At 48.6% G+C, this 24,140-nt stretch overlaps 1 protein-coding gene and 1 long non-coding RNA gene across 2 annotated transcripts in view; one reads left to right on the top strand and one right to left on the bottom strand.

Moving 5' to 3' along the window:
- LOC310713255 overlaps positions 1-24,140 on the bottom strand; it is a 258,239-nt gene that overhangs the window by 74,871 nt on the left and 159,228 nt on the right. The gene's annotated exons all lie outside the window — the stretch shown is intronic.
- Positions 1-24,140, top strand: part of KIFC2 (kinesin family member C2) — a 34,364-nt gene that overhangs the window by 4,498 nt on the left and 5,726 nt on the right. The window contains exons 4-15 of the mRNA XM_083516631.1: positions 1,979-2,166; positions 4,016-4,081; positions 5,708-5,845; positions 6,993-7,190; positions 9,761-9,934; positions 11,844-11,991; positions 13,572-13,702; positions 14,485-14,596; positions 17,196-17,377; positions 19,664-19,768; positions 21,619-21,749; positions 23,262-23,385. Of these exons, the coding sequence (XP_083372757.1) occupies positions 1,979-2,166; positions 4,016-4,081; positions 5,708-5,845; positions 6,993-7,190; positions 9,761-9,934; positions 11,844-11,991; positions 13,572-13,702; positions 14,485-14,596; positions 17,196-17,377; positions 19,664-19,768; positions 21,619-21,749; positions 23,262-23,385 (1,697 nt within the window). The remainder of the gene's footprint in view (positions 1-1,978; positions 2,167-4,015; positions 4,082-5,707; positions 5,846-6,992; positions 7,191-9,760; positions 9,935-11,843; positions 11,992-13,571; positions 13,703-14,484; positions 14,597-17,195; positions 17,378-19,663; positions 19,769-21,618; positions 21,750-23,261; positions 23,386-24,140) is intronic.

The following is a 24,140-nucleotide window of genomic DNA, read 5'->3' as shown; positions in this document are numbered from 1 at the left end:
TAGTCACCATCAGATCAGGAGATTCTCGCAATGGGAGGGGGTGAAAATATCAAGCCCAGGTGCCCTCCCCAAGCACAGTAGGAACTCAGCCACATTAGCTGAAAAAGCAGCGTTTTAAATGCATTATAAACATGCAACACCAGATGGCGCTGTAGAGCAAAAACTTCTCTGTGTGATTTTGCATAGAGATTTTTTATTTTGTTATAACAATTTAATTTATGACTTCTTTATAGCGCGGTTTTTTTCTGCGTGAAGATCCACCCTAGGTTCCTCCCTGGGGTGGCAGGATCCCACCCCTCCAAGTTTCCGTATTTTCCAGGGACAATCCCGGATTTACAGAAGCCATCCCGGTTTCTGATTTTGTCCCAAAATGTCCTGCTTTTCCTATCTTCATCAGAGAAATATTGGTGGGGATAGGGTGGGCCACTGATCTGCCTCTCTGTCCCCTATATATTTTGCAATATTCTACTAGTTTTTATCTAAGGTGCTTCTGTATTTCCTACGTGTGTGTGTCTGTAAGCAACATGATTGACAGGAAACTAAATAACATAATTGACAGGTTGTGTGGCCACCTGTCAGGGCTGCTTTAGGTCTCCCCTGCCAATTTGTATCGATTTATAGGAAAAGCAACAAACGAGGAAGTAAAGATTGATATAATTTCAACAATCCAATTTTTAGGACCCAGCATGTGTTGTTAATTAGCAAATGCCTCCATAAATGCCTCTCACATGTATTTTCGAGAGAAGAATCTCTGAGGCTGGCTTCCTTCAGAATGGATAGGTTTGATCTTCTTGCAGTCCATGGGACTCTCAAGAGTCTCCTCCAGCACCAGAATTCAAAAGCATCCATTTTTCGGCGATCAGCCTTCTTGATGGTCCAGCTCTCACTTCCATACATCACTACTGGGAAAACCAGAGCTTTTACTATACGGACCTTTGTTGGCAAGGTGATGTCTCTGCTTTTTAAGACGCTGTCTAGGTTTGCCATCACCTTTCTCCCAAGGAGCAGGCGTCTTTTAATTTCATGACTGCTGTCACCATCTGCCATTATCATGGAGCCCAAGAAAGTAAAATCTCTTACTGCCTCCATTTCTTCCCCTTCTATTTGCCAGGAGGTGATGGGACCAGTGGCCATGATCTTCATTTTTTTGATGTTGAGCTTCAGACCATATTTTGCGCTCTCCTCTTTCACCCTCAATAAAAGGTTCTTTAATTCCTCCTCACTTTCTGCCATCAAAATAAAAAAAATTCCTTCCAGTAGCACCTTAAAGACCAACTAAGTTAGTTCTTGGTATGAGCTTTCGTGTGCATGCACACTTCTTCAGATACACTGAAACAGAAGTATCTGAAGAAGTGTGCATGCACACGAAAGCTCATACCAAGAACTAACTTAGTTGGTCTTTAAGGTGCTACTGGAAGGATTTTTTTTTATTTTGACTATGGCAGACCAACACGGCTACCTATCTGTAACTTTCTGCCATCAAGGTTGTGTCATCTGCATATCTGAGGTTGTTGATATTTCTTCCGGCAATCTTAATTCCGGCTTGGGATTCATCCAGCCCAGCCTTTCGCATGATGAATTCTGCATATAAGTTAAATAAGCAGGGGGACAATATACAGCCTTGCCGTACTCCTTTCCCAATGTTGAACCAATCCGTTGTTCCATATCCAGTTCTAACTGTAGCTTCTTGTCCCACATAGAGATTTCTCAGGAGACAGATGAGGTGATCAGGCACTCCCATTTCTTTAAGAACTTGCCATAGCTTGCTGTGGTCGACACAGTCAAAGTCTTTTGCATAGTCAATGAAGCAGAAGTAGATGTATAAGCCTGGACGAAATTAGCTTCCATCAGAGGGGATGGGATTCTTCCGTTGAGATTCCTGCGTTGCCGCGGGTTGGGCTGGATGACCTTTGGGGGTCCTAAGATTCATTGTGGTGGCATCTCCAGGGGCTCCATCCCTTCTCCTCCTCTGTCTCAGGGGTGAAGCTGCCTTCAGCCTGCCTGCTCTACCCGGTGGCCTCGGCTGGGGTGCATCAGCTGGTGGAGTCCATCAACACCCTCCAGGGCGAGCGGAGCCGGCTGTCAGAAGAGGTGACAGGCCTCCGTCAGCAGGCGGAAGTGCGGGAGAGAGAGAAGCAGCGGCTGGCTGGGAATTTCCACCACCAGGTGAGGCGGAGGGCCGGGGAGGCGTTGGGGGTGGTCACCAGGGGCCGGGTCTCGCTGCCTCCCTTTTGCCATTGTGCCCAGTTGCTCCCATCGCCCCTGAACACTGGCCAAGCCAGCTGCCGAGGCCGTTGTGAAATGGGGCCCATACGGAAAGGGCTTCTTTGCTCAGCAGGTAGTTAAACGGCGGAACTCCCTGCCACTGGAGTCAGTGGTGGCCAGCAACCGAAGTGGCTTTAAAAGAGGATTGGAGGAGGAGAGGGCTATTGGAGTGGCTGGGGAAACCCAGCCAGATGGGCACGGTATAAATAATAAAATTATTATTACTACTACTACTACTTAGGGCCCTGGTATTTACGGGACCGCCTCTCCTGGTCGTCCCCACAGAGGACCTTAAGGTCCATGAATAACCATAGTTCAGAAGTCCCGGACCCTAAGGAAGTCAGACTATCCTCCACCAGGGATGGGGCCTTCTCAGTGGTGGCTCCAACCTGGTAGAATGCTCTGTCCCAGGAGACCAGGGCCCTGCAGGATTTAACCTCCTTCCGCAGGGCCTGCAAGACAGAGCTATTCCGCCTGGCTTTCAATTTGAACTTAGCCTGATCTTTTATTCCCCTTCCTCCCCTTTTTATGAAGATTCCCCGCTCTGGGGTCCCACAGCTAATTCTCCCCTGGTCTCCTCGTTGGCCCAGATAGGACTAATTTAGCCAGCTAGCTCTGGGGATTATCTAATATTTATTGAATGGATTTCCCCCCCTAAATTGATTTTTTTTTATTGTTATTTACGTTTTATACTGTATTTTATGCTGTTTTTTGTAACATCAATTAAGTGTTTTAAATTTGTTGTTAGCCGCCCTGAGCCCGGTTTTCTGAACTGGGAAGGGCAGGGTATAAATAAAAAATATTATTATATATTATTATCATTACTACTACTACTACTACTACTACTACTACTATTGGCGGCTACTAGCCACAAGGGCTGCACTCTGGCTTCTTTTTGCTCAGCTGCCCAATCTGGTTGCACCCCAGAGAAGCAGGGATACTTGAACTGCAGTCCCTGCACTGCAAGGGGGTTGGTCTAGAGGACCTTTAGGGATCCCTTACCACCCTGAGATTCTCTGATATAATAATAATAATAATAATAATAATAATAATAATAATAATAATAACAACAATAATAATAAATAATATTTTTTTATTTTTTAAAATAATTTTTATTGAGTTTTCCACTTAAATCATATTCACATTTTGTTACATAATTCTGTGACTTAATATATTACTCTCTAAGAGCATCAACCTCCTTCCCTCCCTATTTTCAGACTTCCACATAACTTTCCATATTCTTTGCATTTCTATAAGCACTTACTTACCCGTTGTCAAATTATAATATTTCACCATATTATCGGTAAATCAGTTCCTACATTACAAAACATTTCAATTCAAACTTACAAACGTTCTCAGATGTTTACAATTTTCTTAATGATAAATTTTATTTATACCCCTCCCTCCCCGGCTCAGGGCGGCTAATACCAATAAAATCACAGTAAAAACATAATGCCCCCCCCCAAAAAAACCCCCATTTAAAATACAGGTTAAAATGCAATTTAAAATGCAGCCTCATTTTAAAGTAGCCTATAAATCATAAGGGGAGGGAAACATAAGGGTCAGACCGAGTCCAAACCAAAGGCCAGGTCTTGCAAGCCCTGCGGAAAGATGTCAAGTCTATGATCCTGTGTGAAGGAGACCCTGACGAGATGAGGCAGGTCTGTTTCCTGCCTTTCCCCAAAGAGTGGGGTTCGGGGGAGTGTGGGGCAGAGGGAGGGTGACTTTCCTCTTCTTCCTTCCTCACCAGATCCAGGGGCTGAAGCAGCAGATCCAGGAGCGCGAGGAGGAGCTGGAACGGCTTCGCATGGGCACGGTGAGGAGAGCTGGAGCCCCTTCCCCACGTGGTCCTCGCACTCGGGACCGGGGAGAACCGAGCCTGAGTATTGGGGCAGCACCCATAGCAGGGGGTGGGGAACAGTGCAGGACTCTGGAGGTTTTGAAACAGAGGTGAGATGGCCCTCTGCCAGGGTTTCCTCTTTGTGGGAATGTTCAAGGATGCAGGAGAGGATATATTATCTGATAATAGCCTTTCCAACTTGTGTTAACAAGTTCACAATTTAGCAGAGTAACATTCCCCCTTTTTAAACTCACAGTGGATGCGTTTGCTCAGCCTAGTGAAAGCCTCTATAATAACTGTTCTGGTAAGGTAAAGGGACCCCTGACCATTAGGTCCAGTCGTGGCCGACTTTGGGGTTGCGGCGTTCATCTTGCTTTATTGGCCGAGGGAGCCGGCGTACAGCTTCCGGGTCATGTGCCCAGCAGGACTAAGCCGCTTCTGGCGAACCAGAGCAGTGCACGGAAACGCCATTTACCTTCCTGCCGGAGTGGTACCTATTTATCTACTTGCACTTTGAGGTGCTCTCGAACTGCTAGGTTGGCAGGAGCAGGGACTGAGCAACGGGAGCTCACCCCGTCGCGGGGATTTGAACCTTCTGATCGGCGAGTCCTAGGCTCTGCGGTTTAACCCACAGCACTACCTGCGTCCCGAACTGTTCTGGTATTTTCCCCTTATTCCCCCATAAAAGATAAGACATGACCAGTCTTCTATAAAAGTATAAAAAGAATTTACAGTGGTACCTCGGGTTACATATGCTTCAGGTTACATACACTTCAGGTTACAGACTCTGCTAACCCAGAAATAGTGCTTTAGGTTAAGAACTTTGCTTCAGGATGAGAACAAAAATTGTGCTCTGGAGCCGCGATGGGGGCGGGAGGCCCCATTAGCTAAAGTGGTGCTTCAGGTTAAGAACAGTTTCAGGTTAAGTATGGACCTCCGGAACAAATTAAGTACTTAACCCGAGGTACCACTGTACTCACTCACATTCTGTTCACAATTGGATCCCAGGAGGCAGACTTAGCTTAGAAAAGTAACATACACCTGGAAACTATCTCATCAAGAGACAGACTCTTTTGGCTGGAGGCCAAGAGAGCATCTTTGGCTAAGCCAGATGTTGCTTCTTCGATGCATGTAGTCAAAGAGAGAGAGATGGCTGCCCTGCCCTGTGCTTTTGTCGTTACCTGCACAGGTGAGGCCACGCCCACCTCTAGTCACATGCAGAGGAAGTCTGTCCCAGCCCAGAAGGAAACAGGAGGTTTACCTGCTGGCTGGACAAACATTCCTCCCCATGTGTAAAGATGTTCACTCTAGGAAGGTTGTACTTGACTGCTCTTGTGTTTCACATCCCACACCCTTGTTGTGATTCCGGCATAGTGGTCAACCTTTTCCTTTTTTTAAGGGAAATTCCCTTATTCCAAATAGGATTCCTCACAAGAAAAGGGAAATGTTGACAGCTATGGATTGCGGCATTGAAGGGGGTTGCCTAGATGCCCATGGAGATCCCTTCCAGCTCTATAATTCTGGAATTATAGAGGTGGTGCTGGTGGTGGTGGGGTTCCCTTTCTAAGGAAACCCTCTGTTTTTTTGTCTCCCCCCCCCCAGGGAGTGACCGACTCGGAGAAGCGGATCCACAACCTGACGGTGGAGAATGAGGGGCTTAAGCAGAGCCTAAATATCACCCAGGGGCTCCTGCAGCAGCTGGCCACTGTCTCCGCGCAGCCCCCTGCACAGCTGGTGAAGGTGAGAGACCCCCTTTCCTCCCCACCTCCTCATTTAATTCCTAAAATAACCCTGCAAGGGTCTTCCTAAAAAAAAAAAGCGCAACAATTTTCAGGGTGTCCTGGTTTTTACTTTTTGAAATAGGGAAACCCTAGAGGCAGCGAATGGCCCCCAAGGCCACCCGGGGATTCGAACCTGGGTCTCCCTGGTCCTAGTCCAACACTCTAACCACTGCACTAAGGGGGCTCTCTTATTTTGTCCTTTCCAGACCTGAATTTTCTGGGACTGTTGAGGGAGGCAGCAGAGGATATATTGTTTATTAATATCCTTCCTAACTTCTGCTAGCAAGTTCTATAATTCAGCGGAGTTTTGACATTTTCCTCCCCCCAAAAGTTTTGGATTTGAGTTTCTACTGAAAGGAGGCTGCTTTTTAATGTTGTATTTTAATCTTGTTTTTAAGTTGTATTTCAATCAATTGTTTTATATTGGGTGTTAGCCGCCCTGAGCCCGGTCTTTGCTGGGGAGGGCGGAGTATAAATAAAATTTATTATTATTATTACTATTTAAACGCAGAGCAGGTAGCTGGTTGCAGGCTTGCTTAAGCTTTTCAATATAGATTCCTGGTAAGATCGCTTATTTCCCTCTTGAAAGAATAAACACGCCACAATCTTATTTAAGATATATAGAAGTAGTTTACTCACATCATCATCAGTTCACAGATGGATCCCTGAAGGCAGACTTAGCTACAAATATATACATGTGAGTCTACCCCATATGGAGATAGCCTCTTTGTCCTCTGTTGGCTGAAAGCCAACAGGGCATCTCTACCTAAAATGTTGCTCCAGTGACGAGAGGAAGTCAAAAAGAGAGAGAGATGGCTGCGTGCCTTGTGCTTTTGTTACCTGGACAGGTAAGGTCACCTCTAGTCACATGCAAAGGAAGTATGTCCCAGCCCAGGAGGAAACAGGAAGTTTTCATCTGGCTGGACCAAACATCCCCTTGCATGTCCATTCTAGGAAAACAAAAGCACAAGGCACGCAGCCATCTCTCTCTCTTTTCTCTTCTTCTCCATCTTCCTTTTGTCGTGTGAACTGCAAGTTAGGAAGAATGTTAATAGACAATACATCTTCTCCTGCCTCCCTGAACATTCCCACACTTCTCTTCCCAGGAGAATGAGGACCTCCGCACCAAAGTGCAGCAGCTGGAGGCCACCTTGCAGCAGAAGGTGGAAGAGCTGATGTCCCTGGAGGTGCAGATGGACCGGCTGCAGTGGCGCAAGGAGGAGGAGGTGCGCCACCTGGACGAACGCCTGCGAGGGCTCCAGCTCTCCCTGGAGGCGCAGAAGAGCCGCCCCCCTGAAGTGCAGGTGAGTGCCGCCCCATCTCTCAAGGACCCCTTTCCGGCTGCTAGAGTAATGATAATAATAATAATAATAATAATAATAATAATAATAATAATAATAATAATAATAATAATAATTTATTTATACCCTGCCCATCTGGCTGGGTTTCCCCAGCCACTCTGGGCGGCTTCCAACAGAGTATTAAAATACAGTGGTCTGTTAAACATTAAAAGCTTCCCTAAACAGGGCTGCCTTCAGATGTCTTCTAAAAGTCTGCTAGTTGTTTATCTCTTTGACATCTGGTGGGAGGGCATTCCACAGGGCGGGTGCCACCACCAAGAAGGCCCTCTGCCTGGTTCCCTGTAACTTGGCTTCTTGCAGTGAGGGAACCGCCAGAAGGCCCTCGGCACTGGACCTCAGCCTCCGGGCAGAACGATGGGGGTGGAGACGCTCCTTCAGGTATACAGGACCGAGGCTGTTTAGGGCTTTCAAGGTCAGCACCAACACTTTGAATTGTGCTCGGAAATATACAGGGAGCCAATGTAGGTCTTTCAAGACCAGTGTTATGTGGTCTCAGTGGCCGCTCCCAGTCACCAGTCTAGCTGCCGCATTCTGGATTAGTTGTAGTTTCCGGGTCACCTTCAAAGGTAGCCCCACGTAGAGCGCATGGCAGTAGTCCAAGCAGGAGATAACCAGAGCATGCACCACTCTGGCAAGACAGTCTGCAGGCAGGGAGGGTCTCATCCTGTGTACCAGATGGAGCTGGTGGACAACTGCCCTGGACACAGAATTGACCTGCGCCTCCATGGACAGCTGTGAGTCCAGAATGACTCCCAGGCTGCGCACCTGGTTCTTCAGGGGCACAGTTGCCTCGTTCAGGACCAGGGAGTCCACACCCGCCCACCCCCTGTCCCCCAAAAACAGTACTTCTGTCTTGTCAGGATTCAGCCTCAATCTGTTAGCCGCCATCCATCCTCCAGCCGCAAGCGCCACTCCCAGGGCTTCTGAAAGAGACCCCCTTCTTCTCCAGGAGAGAGGCCAAGTCTCTGCTCTACTTGGACTGTTGGGAGGGCAGTTTCCTGGGAGAAGGAAGGAAGGAGAAGTGGCAGAGAGGGGAAGAGAGGAGGAGGTGGACAAAGGATAGAACAGGCAGCGCCGGATTTAGGGCTGTGTGGGCCGTTGCCCTGCACAAAGTGCCGGGTCAGGCGGGCACCATCATCACCATTGTGGGAATGTTCAGGGATGCTGGAGAGGATATATTGTTCGATAATAGCCTTTCCAACTTGTGTTTTTAACACTCGATTGGAAGCTGCCCAGAGTGGCTGGGAAAACTCAGCCAGATGGGCGGGGTATAAATAATAAATTATTATTATTATTATTATTATTATTATTATTATTATTATTATTATTACAATTTAGCAGAGTAACATTCCCCTTTTTAAATTTGCAGCGGATGCGTTTGCTCAGGCTCGCTAAAGCCTCTATAATAACTGTTCTGGTATTTCCCCCTTATCCCCTCATAAAAGATAAGACACGACACAGTCTTCTATAAAAGTATAAAAAGAGTTTACTCACTCACATTCTATTCACTATCAGATCCCAGAAGGCAGACTTAGCTTCGAAAAACAACATACACCTGGAAACTATCTCATAAGGAGACAGACTCTTTTGGCTGGAAGCAAGAAAGCATCTTTGGCTAAGCAGATGTTGCTTCTTGGATGCATGTAGTCAAAGAGAGAGAGATGGCTGCCCTGCCCTGTGCTTTTGTCCTTACCTGCACAGGTGAGGCCACGCCCACCTCTAGTCACATGCAAAGGAAGTCTGTCCCAGCCCAGAAGGAAACAGGAGGTTTACCTGCTGGCTGGACAAACATTCCTCCCCATGCGTGAACATGTTCACTCTAGGAATGTTGTACTTGACTGCTCTTGTGTTTCACATCCCACAATCATGTGTGTTTTTTCTGGGGTTATTCAGGGGTACATGGTACCAGCACCTTTTTCTCTAGAAGAAAAGCACAGATAATAAAACCTTTTTGTTGAAATTGCAAAGATGACTGGAAGATTCAGAAATTGTAAACAGTTAAAATCGTTAGTAGGTTTGGAAGAACATTTGTAGTTTAACAGTAGATTCTAGATATAACGGAGATGTAAAAGATTTGGATTGTCATAAAAGATGCAAGAGGAAATATTTACCAATAGGCCCCGCAAAGGGAGGATGGAAGATTTTGGGGGATCTTGCCTTTATGTTGTACGTTGGATATGTGATTGTCGAACTGTAATTTAGAAAACCAAATGTAAGTAAATTTAAAAATAAAAAAGATAATAATAAAACCTATATTTATATGGGAACCTACCGAGAGGATCTCTAAAAAGCAGCTGCACTAAAATGAATTATTGTGAAAACAAGAAATATTTAGGAGGAGGTGCCCATTTTCGTCCTTGCTCAGGAGGCAAAAGTCCGTCCCTGGAATAGTGATGAACATCGACAACACCCAGTTACCTGCGTTTTGCCTGTCTGTTGTCCACGTTCCCCCACCTTGCAGAGGGAAGGGTCTTATCACATCACAGACCCTGACTAGCTCCCCCCCCCCGCAGTATATCACCAAGACGGTGGAGGTGGACTCCCCCCGTAGCCTCCAGGCTGTGGCAGAGGCCGAGGAACGGAACCGTGCCTTGATGGAGCAGCTGAACGCCCAGGCGGAGAGATGCCAGCAGCTGGCAGAGCAACTGCAGAGCTCCGAAGAGATGACCGCAAGGCTGAAGCACAAGGTAACGAGATGACGATATCTGAATACGACCATCCTATCTCCTCTCAGTCTCCTCTGTTCCAGGCTAAACATAGTCAACTCCTTCAACCGTTCCTCATCAGGCTTGGTTTCGAGACCCTTGGTCACCTTCGTCGCCCTCTTCTGCACACCTTCCAGCTTGCCAACATCCTTCTTAAACTGTGGTGCCCAGAATTGGACACCATATTCCAAGTGTGGTCTGACCAAGGCGGAATAGAGTGGTCTATGACTTCCCTTGATCTGGACCAGGCATAGGCAAACTCGGCCCTCCGGATGTTTTGGGAATACAACTCCTATCACCCCTAGCTAGCAGGACCAGTGGTCAGGGATGATGGGAGTTGTAGTTCCAAAACATCTGGAGGGCCGAGTTTGCCTATGCCTGATCTGGACACTAGACTTCTGTGGATGTAGCCTAGAATAACATTAGCTTTTTTTGCTGCTGCATCACCCTGTTGACTCATGTTCTGCTTGTGGTCCACCAAGACCCCTAGTTCCTTTTCACATGTGCTACTAGTAAGTCAGGTGTTCTCCCATCCTATATTTGTGCATCTGGTTCTTCCTGTCTAAGCGCAGAACCTGACATTTGTCCCTACTGAAATTCATTTTGTTAGCTTGTGACCAGTTCTCCAATCTTCTAAGGCAGGGTTCAGCAAACTTTTTCAGCAGGGGGCTGGTCCACTGTCCCTCAGACCTTGTGGGGGGCTGACTATATTTTTTTGCGGGGAAATGAACGAATTCCTATGTCCTACAAATAATCCAGGGGACACAGGTGGCGCTGAGGGTTAAACCACAGAGTCTAGGACTTGCCGATCAGAAGGTCGGTGGTTCGAATTCCGGTGACAGGGAGAGCTCCCGTTGCTCGGTCCCTGCTCCTGCCAACCTAGCAGTTCAAAAGCGTTAGGTTGTGGGCGAACATATCAGACGACACGGCGATTCTTCCAAAACAGCTCTTTATTTGTAAGCTGGAACAGAACTGAACTGAGGAGCTCAGTCAGCCTGCTTATATAGAGCTCCAGAACAATGCAACTGTTGCAACTTTCTAAAACTATCCAATCACTGAACGTCACTTTCGATCCTTCATTTGCATAACTATCTACAGTATCCCCCTGCTGGCCCAGGGAGAGAACTTCAGTACATAACAAAAAGCACACCAAAGTGCAAGTAGATAAATAGGTACCACTCTGGCGGGAAGGTAAATGGCGTTTCTGTGCGCTGCTCTGGTTCACCAGAAGCGGCTCAGTCATGCTGGCCACATGAGCCGGAAGCTGTACGCTGGCTCCCTTGGCCAATAAAGTGAGATGAGCACAACAACCCCAGAGTCGGCCACGACTGGACCTAATGTTCACGGGTCCCTTTACCTTTACCTTTACAAAGAACCCAGAGATGCATTTTAAATAAAAGGACACATTCTGCTCATGTAAAAACACCAGGCAGGCCCCACAAATAACCCAGAGATGCATTTTAAATAAAAGGACACATTCTACTCATGTAAAAACACACTGATTCCCGGACCGTATGCGGGCCGGATTTAGAAGGCGATTGGGCCAGATCCGGCCCCCAGGCCTTAGTTTGCCTACCCATGCTCTAAGCCAGCCTTTCTCACCCTTGGGGGTCCCAGATATTGTTGAACTACAACTCCCATCACCCCTATATAGCAAGGCCAGAGCTCAGGGATGATGGGAGTTGTAGTCCAACAACATCTGGGGACCCACAGGTGGAGAACCGCTGTTCTAAGCTCACCTTGAATTCCCATTTTGTCTTCTATGGCATTAGCTAACCCTACCGGGGGGGGGGCTGTTCCAACACTACAATTCTGTGATCCCTGAGCTGTGTGGTCCTTGCACCGTGTCCCCTGAACCCCCAGATTCTCAAGTGGGATTTCTCCCTGGCAGATCTCCGACTATGATTTTGAGATTGCCGGTCTGCGTCGGGAACTGCTGGGTGAGATCAACGAATTGGAGGCGCAGAAGGAACAGGCCATCAGGGAAGCCTCTCAGTGCTCTGAGACACACCTGCGGCACCTGCGAGAACAGCTGGCAGGTAGCTGGGATGGGGAGCAAGGTCTTGGCTGTGTGTGTGTGTCCCCAAACCCATTTCAAACTATGGGCTGGGGCAAGAGATGGGGAACTGGGTAAGGATTACCGTATTTTTTGCTCGATAACACGCACCCGACCATAACACGCATGTAGTTTTTAGAGGAGGAAAACAAGAAAAAAAATATTCTAAAGGAAACAGTGGGTGTATGATTTTTGTGGTTCATGCTGTGGCCACAGACATGTGATCTGACGGTGAGTTTGGGGTAGCCCAATGCAAAAATCCTGAGGATCCATGTGGATCCATGTTTGTAACCATGTTTTTGCACCACTGCAGCCCCAGGTAACAGTGTGTGTGTGATTTTTTTCGTGCAAACTGTAGCCATGGACATGCTATGTGATCTGATGGTGAATTTGGGGTGACCCAGTGCAAAAATCCTGAGGATCCAAGTGGATCTGTGCTTTGTAACCACGTTTTAAGTGGGGAGGGAAGGAAAAGGACTCAAGGGACAAGGAGCACGCGTGGAGCAGGCTCTACTTCTCTCCCCCCCCCCCTTAGCGAGCTGAAAATCTTTCCTGCTATTTCCAGCAAAGCGGGAGAAGAGCCGCTGAGTGGGGAGGAGGGAGAGAAGCAGAACCTGCTTGCTTTAAAGGAGCCAACCGGACAGGAGCCTCCTCTCCCCTCTCGCTTTGCTCCTTTAAAGAAGCAGGCACTCTGTCCCTCTCTCCTCCCCATTCAGCGGCTCTTCTCCCACTGGAAACCACGGAGGAGGGAAGCATTCACTCCGTAACATGCACAGACATTTCCCCTTACTTTCTAGGAGGAAAAAAACGCGTGTTATGGAGTGAAAACTACGGTATATTTATTTATTCCTTGCATTTCCATCCCACCCGTTCCTCCAATGAACTCTGGAAGGTATATTTTGTTCTCCCCTTCCTCATTCAATCCTCACAACAACCCTGTAAGGTAGACTATGCTGAGAGAGTGTGATGGTCTCAGGTCACCCAGTGAATTTATTTATTTTTTTACCTAGTTTTTATTGAGTTTTCCATATTTCATTACATTTTCATTACACAAATCCATAACTTAAAGTATTGCTCAGAAAGAGCATCAACCTCCTTCCCTCCCTCATTCTGACTTCCACATATCTTTCACAAATTCATCGCATTTCTATAACCACTTTTTTACCTTTTGTCTTAATTGATTGATTGATTGATTGATTGATTTGTGTACTGCCCTTCATCCGTAGAATTTGGGGCGGTCCACAGCATTCAGATTACAAAACGAAAAACGCAAAGCACACAACAAAAATAACCCCACTTTGATCTCTTTTCTCTCGCAGGTCCTTTGTCCGATACTCTAACCACTGCACGACGCTATCACTCACACTACATCCAGGTTCTAGAGAAGATAAGGGTTTGGGTGCCGGAAATCTGGTTTCAATGCCTTTGTCCAGTGTGGCCTTCTCTCTTGGCCCGCAAGTCTGCCTTGTAGGGTTGTTGTGAGTTCAAAACACGACACGGGGCTCCGAGGAAGGGCAGGTTGTGAACATGGCAAGCCAATGTTTCTCTTCCTTTCCCTTCCAGGGGTCCGCCAGCGCCTGGACACACTCCAGCCCCTCCTCAGGGGCATGAAATCCGACTATGGCAGCCTTCGCGGGCAGGTGCGCAGTTTTGCAGACTGCTACGAGGCAGCCCTCAACGAGGCTCGGCAGCAGGTGAGGCTCAGGGGCAAGGGGCGGCAGCGGAGGCTCCAAGCAGGGGTATTTGGGGGGGGGATCTGGGCTGCCCCTCCTCTTTAGTCTACGTGACGGCATGGGGCAGAGAAGGGCAGCAGGACCAGAAGCTGCTTGGGGCGATGGATTGAGACTGACAGACCAGGTTGATGCTTCTTTTCCATATATATATATGTGTGTGTGTGTGTGTGTGTGTGTGTGTGTTGCTTGCCTTTACAGACAAGTATATGGAGCCATTTGTGTTTATAATACTATACAGTAGTACCTCAGGTTAAGTACTTAATTCGTTCTGGAGGTCTGTACTTAACCTGAAACTGTTCTTAACCTGAAGCACCACTTAAGCTAATGGGGCCTCCGGCTGCTGCTGCGCGATTTCTGTTCTCATCCTGAAGCAAAGTTCTTAATCCGAGGTACTATTTCTGGGTTAGCAGAGTCTGTAACCTGAAGAGTATGTAACCTGAAGCGTATGTAACCTGAGGTACCACTGTATAGGCAAAAAAAAAAATGCAGGCAAAATATATATTGGCAGTTTCATCCTCTTCTCAACCGCCTTCTGTCATCTAACTACAGTCTTTGAAACAGTGACTCAACCCTTTTCTTTTACTGTGCACGCTGAGCCCTCCTTGTACCTTATTCGGAGTCATTTTCCACTTTAAACCTTAGATTCCCTCTCAACTGCTTCTTCCTCCTGGTTTTGTGGCCCGGCGTGTGGCGCTGGCCTCGCTGGCACCAAAATCCCACCCTCTCTCTCCTCTCGCCCCCAGATGTGCTCAGCCATCGGCGAAGTCTCTCACGCCAACCGCCTGCTGCAGGAAAGGTGCCAGCGGGAAGTCCAGCTGCGGAAGAAGTACCACGACCAGCTCCTGGAGCTGAAAGGTGCCGCAAGTGGGGAGGGCGCAGGGGGCGGGCGGGGGGGGAGGAACCAGCGTGCGGCGGCCGTGGGGAAAAGGCGAGGGACCATAAGGAGGGCTGGCTGGATCAAGCCAATGGGCCACCTACTTTAGCATCCTCTTGTCACCTGCAAGCAGGTTCTGAGCATCAGAGCATCACATTCCCCTTTGCTGAAAACTAGTTGCAAACTCATGTGAGTTTCTAAAGACAATACTGTATTTTTTGCTCCATAAGACGCACTTTTTTTTTAAAAAAAATGATATTTATTAATGTTCCCAAACAATAAAAACAAATTCCAACATTTAAGCTACAAAAACAAGACAAATAAAAGATACACAGTAGAAAAACAGTTGATAGAAGAAAGAAGAAAAAAGAAAGAATAAAGAATAAGAACAAAGAGAAAAGCCAAAAATCAAAACGAAAAATAGATTAATATTTTCAAATCTTATATTTTCTTCACTAGTTTCTTGACCTCCTCACACCTCCCATTTTGTATTCCAGTTCAAATATTAGATTCAGCAAATCCTTACCCTCTAACATTTATCCTTACTCCATATATTAACCTATTATTATAAATATCCGTTTCCAATTATCAATCCCTATTTGCATTTTCTTAAGCATCTCATAAGACGCACTTTTTTCCCTTCTAAAAAGTAAGGGGAAATGTGTGTGCGTCTTATGGAGCGAATGCAGGCGGGAGGCTCTGCTCAGCGCTCCATTTAAAGAGCCACGTGGAGCATGTGTGCGGCTCTTGGGGGCTTTTCCTCAAGGAGGGAGAAGGGCAGCCCGTCAGTCCCTTCTCCCACCTTGCGGAAAACCCCCCAAGAGCCTCACACACGCTTGGCGCAGCTCTTTAAAGAGTGTGCGGCTCTTGCTGGCTTTTCCGGGAGGTGGGGGAAGGGACAGAGGGCAGCCCATCAGTCCCTTCCCCCACCTACCAGAAAAGCCCGCAAGCACCACGCTCCCTTTAAAGAACCACGCTCCACGCGGCTCGCGAAAGGGAGCGCTGAGCAGATCCTGGGATGCATACATCCCAGCGCTCCCTTTAAAGAATATTTTTTTTCCTTGCATTCCCCCTCTAAAAACTAGGTGCGTCTTATGGAGCGAAAAATACAGAGCACAATTCAATCTGGCTCATCCAAATTGAAATGTGTTCTAATATTTTCCATCACTGCCTCTGTGGCAGGGAGTTCCACAGTTCCACTCTGTGCTTCCTGAAGAAACGCTTCCTTTTCTGTGCCCTGAATCTTCCAACATTCAGCACCATCTGCTTTCTCCTTGCCCTGGATAATTTTATAAACGGCCGTTGAAGAATCTCAGCTGCAGCATCCCAGAGAGATGGACTCCCAACCTCTGCTTAAGAACCAGCAGGGAAGAGGAGCCCACCCACGTCCGTGGAGGTCCGTTCCACCGAGATCTCTGAGGTGCCGAAATCCCAAGGGAGCAGAAAAGACTATTTATCTGTGCGATCACAGCTGGTCGGAAGTGAATGGCCCAGAAATGGAAAGAAGACTAAAGTCCTGACCAGAGAAGAATGGCAGATCAAGTTGATGGATTATGCCGAAACAGCAAAAATGACACCAGAAGAATCAGAAATCTGGCAGACCAAAATTTTAATAAGGAATGGGGGAAATTTATAATTTATCGTAAAAACCATTGCAAACAGCTAAAATCACTTGTAGGGTTAGCATAACACTTGTAGTTTAATGGTGAATTTTGGCTATAATGGAGATGTAAAAGATTTTGGATTATTATAAAAGATGCAGGAGGAAATGGTTAACGAAAGGACCCACAAAGGGGAGGAGAGAAATTCATGAGATTTTTGGGAATCTTGTTTTTATGTTGGTTGTTGGATAATTGACTCTAAAACTGAAAAACTAATTTATTTATTATTTTGAAAAAGAGCAAAGCTACTGAGCAATTTAACAGTTTAAAAAAATAATAGACAAGATCTCTGAATATGGATCCAGTGGATCCCTGGCAGCTGTTCTCGCCCTCTCCAATCACTCGGTCAACTCTGGCTGCACTCTTCACCCCTGAGGTGGCCGCAATTGAGCTGTGGGTCAATGGCGAATGGATTGGGCCGGGAACGGATTGTACAGTGACAGGACTTTTGAACTGCAGCTACTACCGTCACCATCGCCCTAGTTTGGTGGGAAAGATGCATGCAAACAAATGGGTGATGTCGATGGTACAGGGACCCCTGGCCGTTAGGTCCAGTCGTGGCCGACTCTGGGGTTGCGGCGCTCATCTCGCTTTATTGGCCGAGGGAGCCGGCGTACAGCTTCTGGGTCATGTGGCCAGCAGGACTAAGCTGCTTCTGGCGAACCAGAGCAGCGCACGGAAACGCCGTTTACCTTCCCGCCGGAGGGGTACCTATTTATCTACTTGCACTTTGACGTGCTTTCAAACTGCTCGGTTGGCAGGAGCAGGGACTGAGCAATGGGAGCTCACTCCGTTGTGGGGATTCGAACCGCCGACCTTCTGATCGGCAAGTCCTAGGCTCTGTGATTTAACCCACAGCGCCACCCACGTCCCTGGTGTCGATGCTGCTGTTCCCTAAACATCCCACCTTTCCCTGCAGGAAACATCCGGGTTCTGTGCCGCCTGAAGCCGCTGAGCAAGGATGAACAGCAGGGAGGGGAAGTGGAGACCCCGGTGGCTGCGGACCCGGCAGACGACGGCTGCGTCACGGCCTCCTACAAAGGGAAGGAGCGCACCTTTAAGCTGGACAAGGTCTTCTTGCCGCAGGCCACCCAGGAGGAGGTGAGGACCCCCTGCCCTCGGAGCGTGTCTCTGTCCGATGCTCCGTGCGCCTCTCCCTCCTCAAAACGAGGAGGATCTCAGCATCCCACTGGTCCAAAAAGCGGCACGGCAAGACCGGGCGCTTGGCATGGTGGGTGGGTGAGGATTCGGGGCCTTCGCAGTTGAGCATGGTGAGCAGGTGCTGAGTGGCAGCCAGAAGAGGGGGGCTCTGTTGGAATCCTAGAAGTGCCTGGTTGGAAGGGACCTCAGGTGGTCATCTAGTCCAACCCCCTGTGATGCAGGAATCAAAGCTGAAGGATTCCTCGGCAAGTGGCCATCTGACCTCTGACGAAGGGGAGGCCACTGTCTTTTGAGGTCACCTGTCCCACCGCCAAACAGCATTTGGAATACTCTGCCCAGTTCTGGTTGCCTCTCCTCGAAATGGATGTTGAAAAGGTTCAGAAAAGCGCAACCAAGACAGTCATACCTCGAGTTGAATGTGCTTCGGGTTGAGTGCGTTTGAGTTTCACTCCGCAGCAACCCGGAAGTAACGGAGCGCGTTACTTCCGGGTTTTGCCACTCCCACATGCACAGATGCTCAAAATGACGTTGTGTGCATGTGTGGAAGCGGCAAAATGCGACCCGCGCACGTCTTGCGTTCCGTTCGGGATGTGAACGGGGCTCTGGAACGGATCCCGTTTGCATCCTGAGGTACCACTGTACTTGCTTGGTTATTTTACTTATTTCTCGTATGGTTAGAAATCACCACCTTACTAAACATCTTCCAAGACAACAATGCCCATTTACACCACAAAGAACTCATAACCCACCTACTTTCAGCAGCCAGAAACACCATAGCCAGACACTGGAGAGACCTGTCAGGAGTAAGCATGGACCAATGGTACCAAATAGTATGGGAAACAGCCTTACTAGAAAAATTAACCAATAAACTGAAACTGACACGGGGACAAACAGAAGAAGAGGACTCGCCCCCGTATGGCTCCCCTTTATCACATACACAGCCCAACAAGACAATGACCAAAATCCACCGACAGCATACAAATCAATATGGCTAAGCTGACCCAAAACACCCACCCACCCCCCTCACACACGAAAACAAAGACCACCACACCCAACCACAAATGAACAACCACACCCTCGGCCAACCCCAACCTCTCTCACCACCAAAGGAACACAAGCGAACAGCAAAGAACCTGCACAAGCAACGCTGACACCAAACCCTACATATAGTAAGTAAAATAGAAACATCGCCACCCGACCCCCCCATCTCTCTCCCCCCCACCTCGTTCCCCCTTTTCTTCCTAATGACTCAACAAATCAAACTGATGTGTAAAAATGTTACATGGGAGAGAGAGACATTGCAAACACTTTTGTAAATCAAGAAAATCTTTAATAAAATAAAGAAAGAAAGAAAAAGAAAGGGGCAACCAAACTGATGAGGTGGGTGGTGGGTGGGTGGGAACGACTCCCCTGTGCAGTGTGTGGGATTTTTCAGCTTGAATTTTATAAAATTCTGGTGTGTAATTCCTCTCTCATTACACACCAGAACGCGAGCAGAACCAGGGGAAGGCGCCTGCCTGCTGTCAATAGGCAGGGAGTTCCGCAGGTTGGGTGGACTGATTCCTTATAAAGGAGGAATGGGAATTACAGTATTTTTCGCTCTATAAGACCATAAGACGCACCTAGTTTTTGGAGGAGGAAAACAAGAAAAAAAATATTCTGAATCCCAGAAGCCAGAACAGCAAGAGGAAAGCAGTGATCGCTCTTGCTGTTCTGGCTTCTGGAATTGCTGCGCAGCCTGCATTCGCTCCATAAGACGCACACACATTCCCCCTTACTTTTTAGGAGGGGAAAAGTGAGTCTTATAGAGCAAAAAATACAGTAAGTGGTACGGCACCATGTTGAGCTAGGAGCACCTTTGCATCACCCGGATGCCGCTTCTGGAACAGGACATTGTGTTTGTGTGCATGGGAATCGTCGTCAGGGTCAGAGGGGATGCTTTTTCTCCTGGGCTCCAGGCGCCCTGTTGGTTTGGTGCACAGCTTGACCCTCCCTCGCTGCTTTGTGACCCCTCAACGTCTAGGTACCACCCAGAGAGCCGCTGCCCAGCCTGAGTTCCTGGTTGCCACAGCAGCAGGTAAAACCCCCGGCACAGACGGACACGCTGCTCACGTCCTCACCGGCCCTCACTGCACCTCCTGACCTCTGCCTCACAGCCTCTGTGCGCCTGTGCCCGTGCGCATGGGTGCCCCTCGCTCAGCTCTGCCTTCTCTGCCCCCTCTGCAGGTCTTCCTGGAGATCGAGCCGCTGGTCATGTCCTGCCTGAATGGGTACAACGTTTGCATCTTTGCCTACGGGCAGACAGGGTCCGGAAAGACCTACACCATGGAGGTAGGCGCTTGCTCACCCGCCAGCCCATAGGATGAGCCTCGGGGGAATTGGGGTACACGGAACCGTCGTGCATGGCACACCCGAGCGAGGGGGTTTCGTGCACCGAATGCGCCTGAATTAATTCACTTGGCGGGCTTGCTGGGCACTTTTGCACATTCCTGGAATCACAGAACTGTAGAGTTTGGCTGCGCGTCTCTTTCTTAAGCTGCCGTCCTGATACAGTGGTACCTCGGGTTAAGAACTTAATTCGTTCTGGAGGTCCGTTCTTAACCTGAAGCACCACTTTAGCTAATGGGGCATCCCGCTGTACCACTGGAGCACGATTTCTGTTCTCATCCTGGAGCAAAGTTCAAAGAGGTAGTATTTCTGGGTTAGCGGAGTCTGTAACCTGAAGTGTATGTAACCCAAGGTACCACTGTATAGACACACACAGAAGTTCTGCCTCTGTGGTCTCTTCGGAAGGAGATGGTTTGTTTGGGGCAAAGCTGCTCCTGTATCGCAATATTAAAGGTAAAGGGACCCCTGACCATTAGGTCCAGTCGTGGCCGACTCTGGGGTTGTGGCGCTCATCTCGCTTTACTGGCCGAGGGAGCCGGTGTACAGCTTCCAGGTCATGTGGCCAGCATGACTAAGCCGCTTATGGCGAACCAGAGCAGAGCAAGGAAACGCTGTTTCCCTTCCCACCAGAGTGGTACCTATTTATCTACTTGCACTGGTGTGCTTTCAAACTGCTAGGTTGGCAGGAGCAGGGACTGAGCAATGGGAGCTCACCCCGTTGCAGGGATTTGAACCACCGACCTTCTGATCGGCAAGTCCTAGGCTCTGTGGTTTAGACCACAGCGCCACCCGCGTCCCTCTATTGCGATATTACATTTTCTTAAATTGCAGAAATAGCAGTGCTGAAACCATATTTCCCCGGATAGGAATTCCCCAAAGGTGAGGGGCTCCTTCAGCAGAATCAAGTATCAAGGCTTCTTTTGGACATGACCACTTCAGACTGTAGCTATAGTCTTGCTTGCTCAAAGGCTTCCAGCGTGGAAGAAGAACAAATTGCATCCATGCGTATGGGGGAGGTTTGGGCTCAATTTTTCTCATCGAAATGCAAGTTTTCAGTGTGCAAGGGAGCTTCTACCGATCCAGTGAGGAAGGAGCCCTTCATGACACCCCTTGGCCATGCAAAATGCAGCCTAGAAAGCAAACCACTTGGGTTTTGCTGATTAAATCAGAAATGTGGCTTTCAGTAGATTTTGTTTTTGTTTTTGTAGATGATAAAAGTTAAAATTAATTATTTTTCCTTACCTGTACCGATGACAGTCATTGTTTGGATGGGGGGCTTTTATCCATTTCTGCAGTCACACAACCGATCAATCAGTAGCTGAACTGAGTTCCACACAGTCACAAAAACAAATTAACCGAAAAAGCCTCAAAAACAAAAACCCAAAATAAATAGCAAAAACAAAAGCGCCAAACTTAATCCGTTCCGGAGGTCCGTTTGACTTCCGAAATGTTCGAAAGCCAAGGCGCAGCTTCTGATTGGTGCAGGCGACCCAGAAACAATAGCCGACAGCCGCATCGGACGTCCGGCTTCCGAAAAACGTTCGAAAACTGGAAAGCACTTACTTCTGGGTTTTCGGCATTTGGGAACCAAGGTACCACTGTACTGACTAGCACCATTGATCAATCTAGTCCAGTATCTCCCACACTGGCTGGCAGCTGTGGAGTTTCAGGCTGGAGAGATTCCAAGCCCCTCTGAAGATGGCAGGACTTGAACCCAGGGCCTTCTGCATGCAAGGCAGACACTCCCTCCCGCTGAGCTTCGGGCGGGACCCTCAGGGTCTTTCTGTTTCCAGGGCGTCTCCGACAACCCTGGGATCAGCCAGCGGGCGCTGCAAGCCCTCTACCAGGAGATGGAGGCCAAGCGTGACGCCTGGAAGTATTCGGTCAGCCTCAGCATGGTGGAGATCTACAACGAGGTGATCAGGTGAGAGGCACTCCTGAATGCGGATCCTGCCCTTGAGAGAGAAGCAGTGCGGTGTAGTGGTTAGAGCAGTGGACTAGGACCTGGGAGAGAGACAAGTTCAAATCCCCATTTGGCTATGAAGCTCTCACTGGTTGGACTTGGGGGCAGGGCCAGTCCCTGTCTTCTCTCAGCCTCGCCTACCTCCCAGGATTGTTGTGGGGATTAAACAAAAAGGAGAATCATATAATGTAGACTTGGAAGGGACACCAAGGGTCTTCTAGTCTGACCCCGTGCAATGCAGGAATTCTGCCCACAGCCACCCGTGGGTGGGCTCGAACCACCAACCTTCTGGTTAACAGCCAGACTCACGGACTCTTTGCACCACAGGAGGACCACTCTGCTATGCCCACTTTCCAGCTTGTCAACATCCTTCTTTAATTGTGGTGCCCAGAACTGGACAGAATATTCTAGGTGTGGTCGGACCAAGGCGGAAGAGAGTGGGATTATTATTTCTCTTGATAAGCAGTTGGCTCCTTACCTCTTTCACCCTGACCTAGCCACTGTGATCCATGCGACGGTCACCTCCAGACTGGATTATTGTAACTCACTCTACGTGGGGCTGCCCTTGAGACTGACCCAGAAACTCCAGCAGGTGCAGAATGCTGCAGCAAGACTCCTTACGGGGTCCTCGCTGCGGGGTCACATTCACCCAGTGCTCTACCAGCTGCACTGGCTCCCGGTGGAGTACAGAATCAGGTTTAAGGTGCTGGTTTTAACCTTTAAAGCCCTATACGGCCTAGGACCCTCGTACCTACGGGACCGCCTCTCCTGGTATGTCCCACGGAGGACCTTATGGTCCTCAAACAAAAACACCTTGGAGGCCCCGGGCCACAGAGAGGTTAGATTGGTCTCAACAGGGCCAGGGCCTTTTCAGTACTGGCCCCGATCTGGTGGAACGCTCTGTCCCAAGAGACTAGGGTCCTGCGGGACTTGACATCTTTCCGCAGGGCCTGCAAGACGGAGCTGTTCCACCAGGCCTTTGGCCAAGGCACAGTCTGACTACCTCCTTTGGTAATCCGCACAGAACTCTAGCCCAATGGCTGCCATGAATTAGATTTTGAATTGATTTTAGAATGCTGTGTTACTTTTATTGTTGTTAGCCGCTCTGAGCCCGGCTTTGGCTGGGGAGGGCAAGATATAAATAAAATGTTGTTGTTGTTGTTGTTATCTGGACACTCAACCTCTGTTGAGGCAGCCAAGAATAGCATTAGCCGTTTCTGCTGCAGCATCACGCCATTGGCTGAAGTGACGCTTGTGATCCTCTTCTTCCAAGTGCTGCTGCCAAGCCAGGTAGCCCCCATCCTCTATTCCTGCACCTCATTCTTCCTACCTGAGTGTCGGACTTTGCATTTGTCCCTGTAAGAAATGAAGAAATGCATTCCGCTCTGTCTTCACCAGACAGCGACACCCCTGGCCTGTCAGTACCTAGCGAGAGGATTGCTAGCGCATCTTCTTCTTCCTCCCTCCTTCTAGGGACCTCCTTGCCAGGGACCCCCATGAGAAACTCGATGTCAAGCTGAATCCGGACGGGAGTGGCCAGTTGCACGTCCCAGGACTGACCAGTGTGGAGGTGGACAGCCTTCGCCAGATCAAAAAGGTAGCCGGACTGGACATCAGTGTTTGGGGGCTTGGGAGCCTTCTGTGTCCCAGGGGGCAGCCTTATTTTTCCACTGGGTTTTGCCCCAGTAAATTAATTGTGGGGTGTGATCCATGAGAGGCAGTCAAGTACAACATTCCTTGAAATGCTAGAGAGGACATGCGAGGGAATGTTTGGTCCAGCCAGTTGAAACTTCCTGTTCCTCCTGGCTCGAGCATCCTTCCTTTTGCATGTGACTAGAGGTGGGTGTGGCCTTACCTGTCCAGGTAACAAAAAGGACGAATCATGCAGCACACCTCTCTCTTTTTGACCTCCTTCTTTGTTTGACCAGCTTCTAGCTAGGACTGCTCTGCTAGCTCTCAGCTAGCAGAAGCACTGGGATTATTCCCCCATATGGGGTAGAGTCACATGTACGTATTTGTAACTAAGTCTGCCTTCAGGGATCCAACTGTGAACTGATGTGAGTAAACTTCTTTTATTGACTTTGAATAAGATTGTGGCGTCTTTGTTCTTTTAAGAGGGATTCAAAGGGAACTTACCAGGAACATACAGTTCCGTCTGAGACAGACGGAATTGTATAATAGTGATAGGCTCACACGAGCCTGCAACCAGCTATCTGCTGTACAGTGGTACCTTGGGTTAAGAACTTGATTTGTTCCGGAGGTCCGTTCTTAACCTGAAACTGTTCTTAACCTGAGACACCACTTTAGCTAATGGGGCCTCCCGCTGCCACCGTGCCACTGGAGCACGATTTC

The sequence above is a fragment of the Podarcis liolepis genome, assembly GCF_965112155.1.
Source record: "Podarcis liolepis genome assembly, chromosome: 8".
In the NCBI taxonomy this organism is placed as follows: Eukaryota; Metazoa; Chordata; class Lepidosauria; order Squamata; family Lacertidae; genus Podarcis; species Podarcis liolepis.
This window is presented reverse-complemented; position numbering and strand designations above follow the sequence as displayed.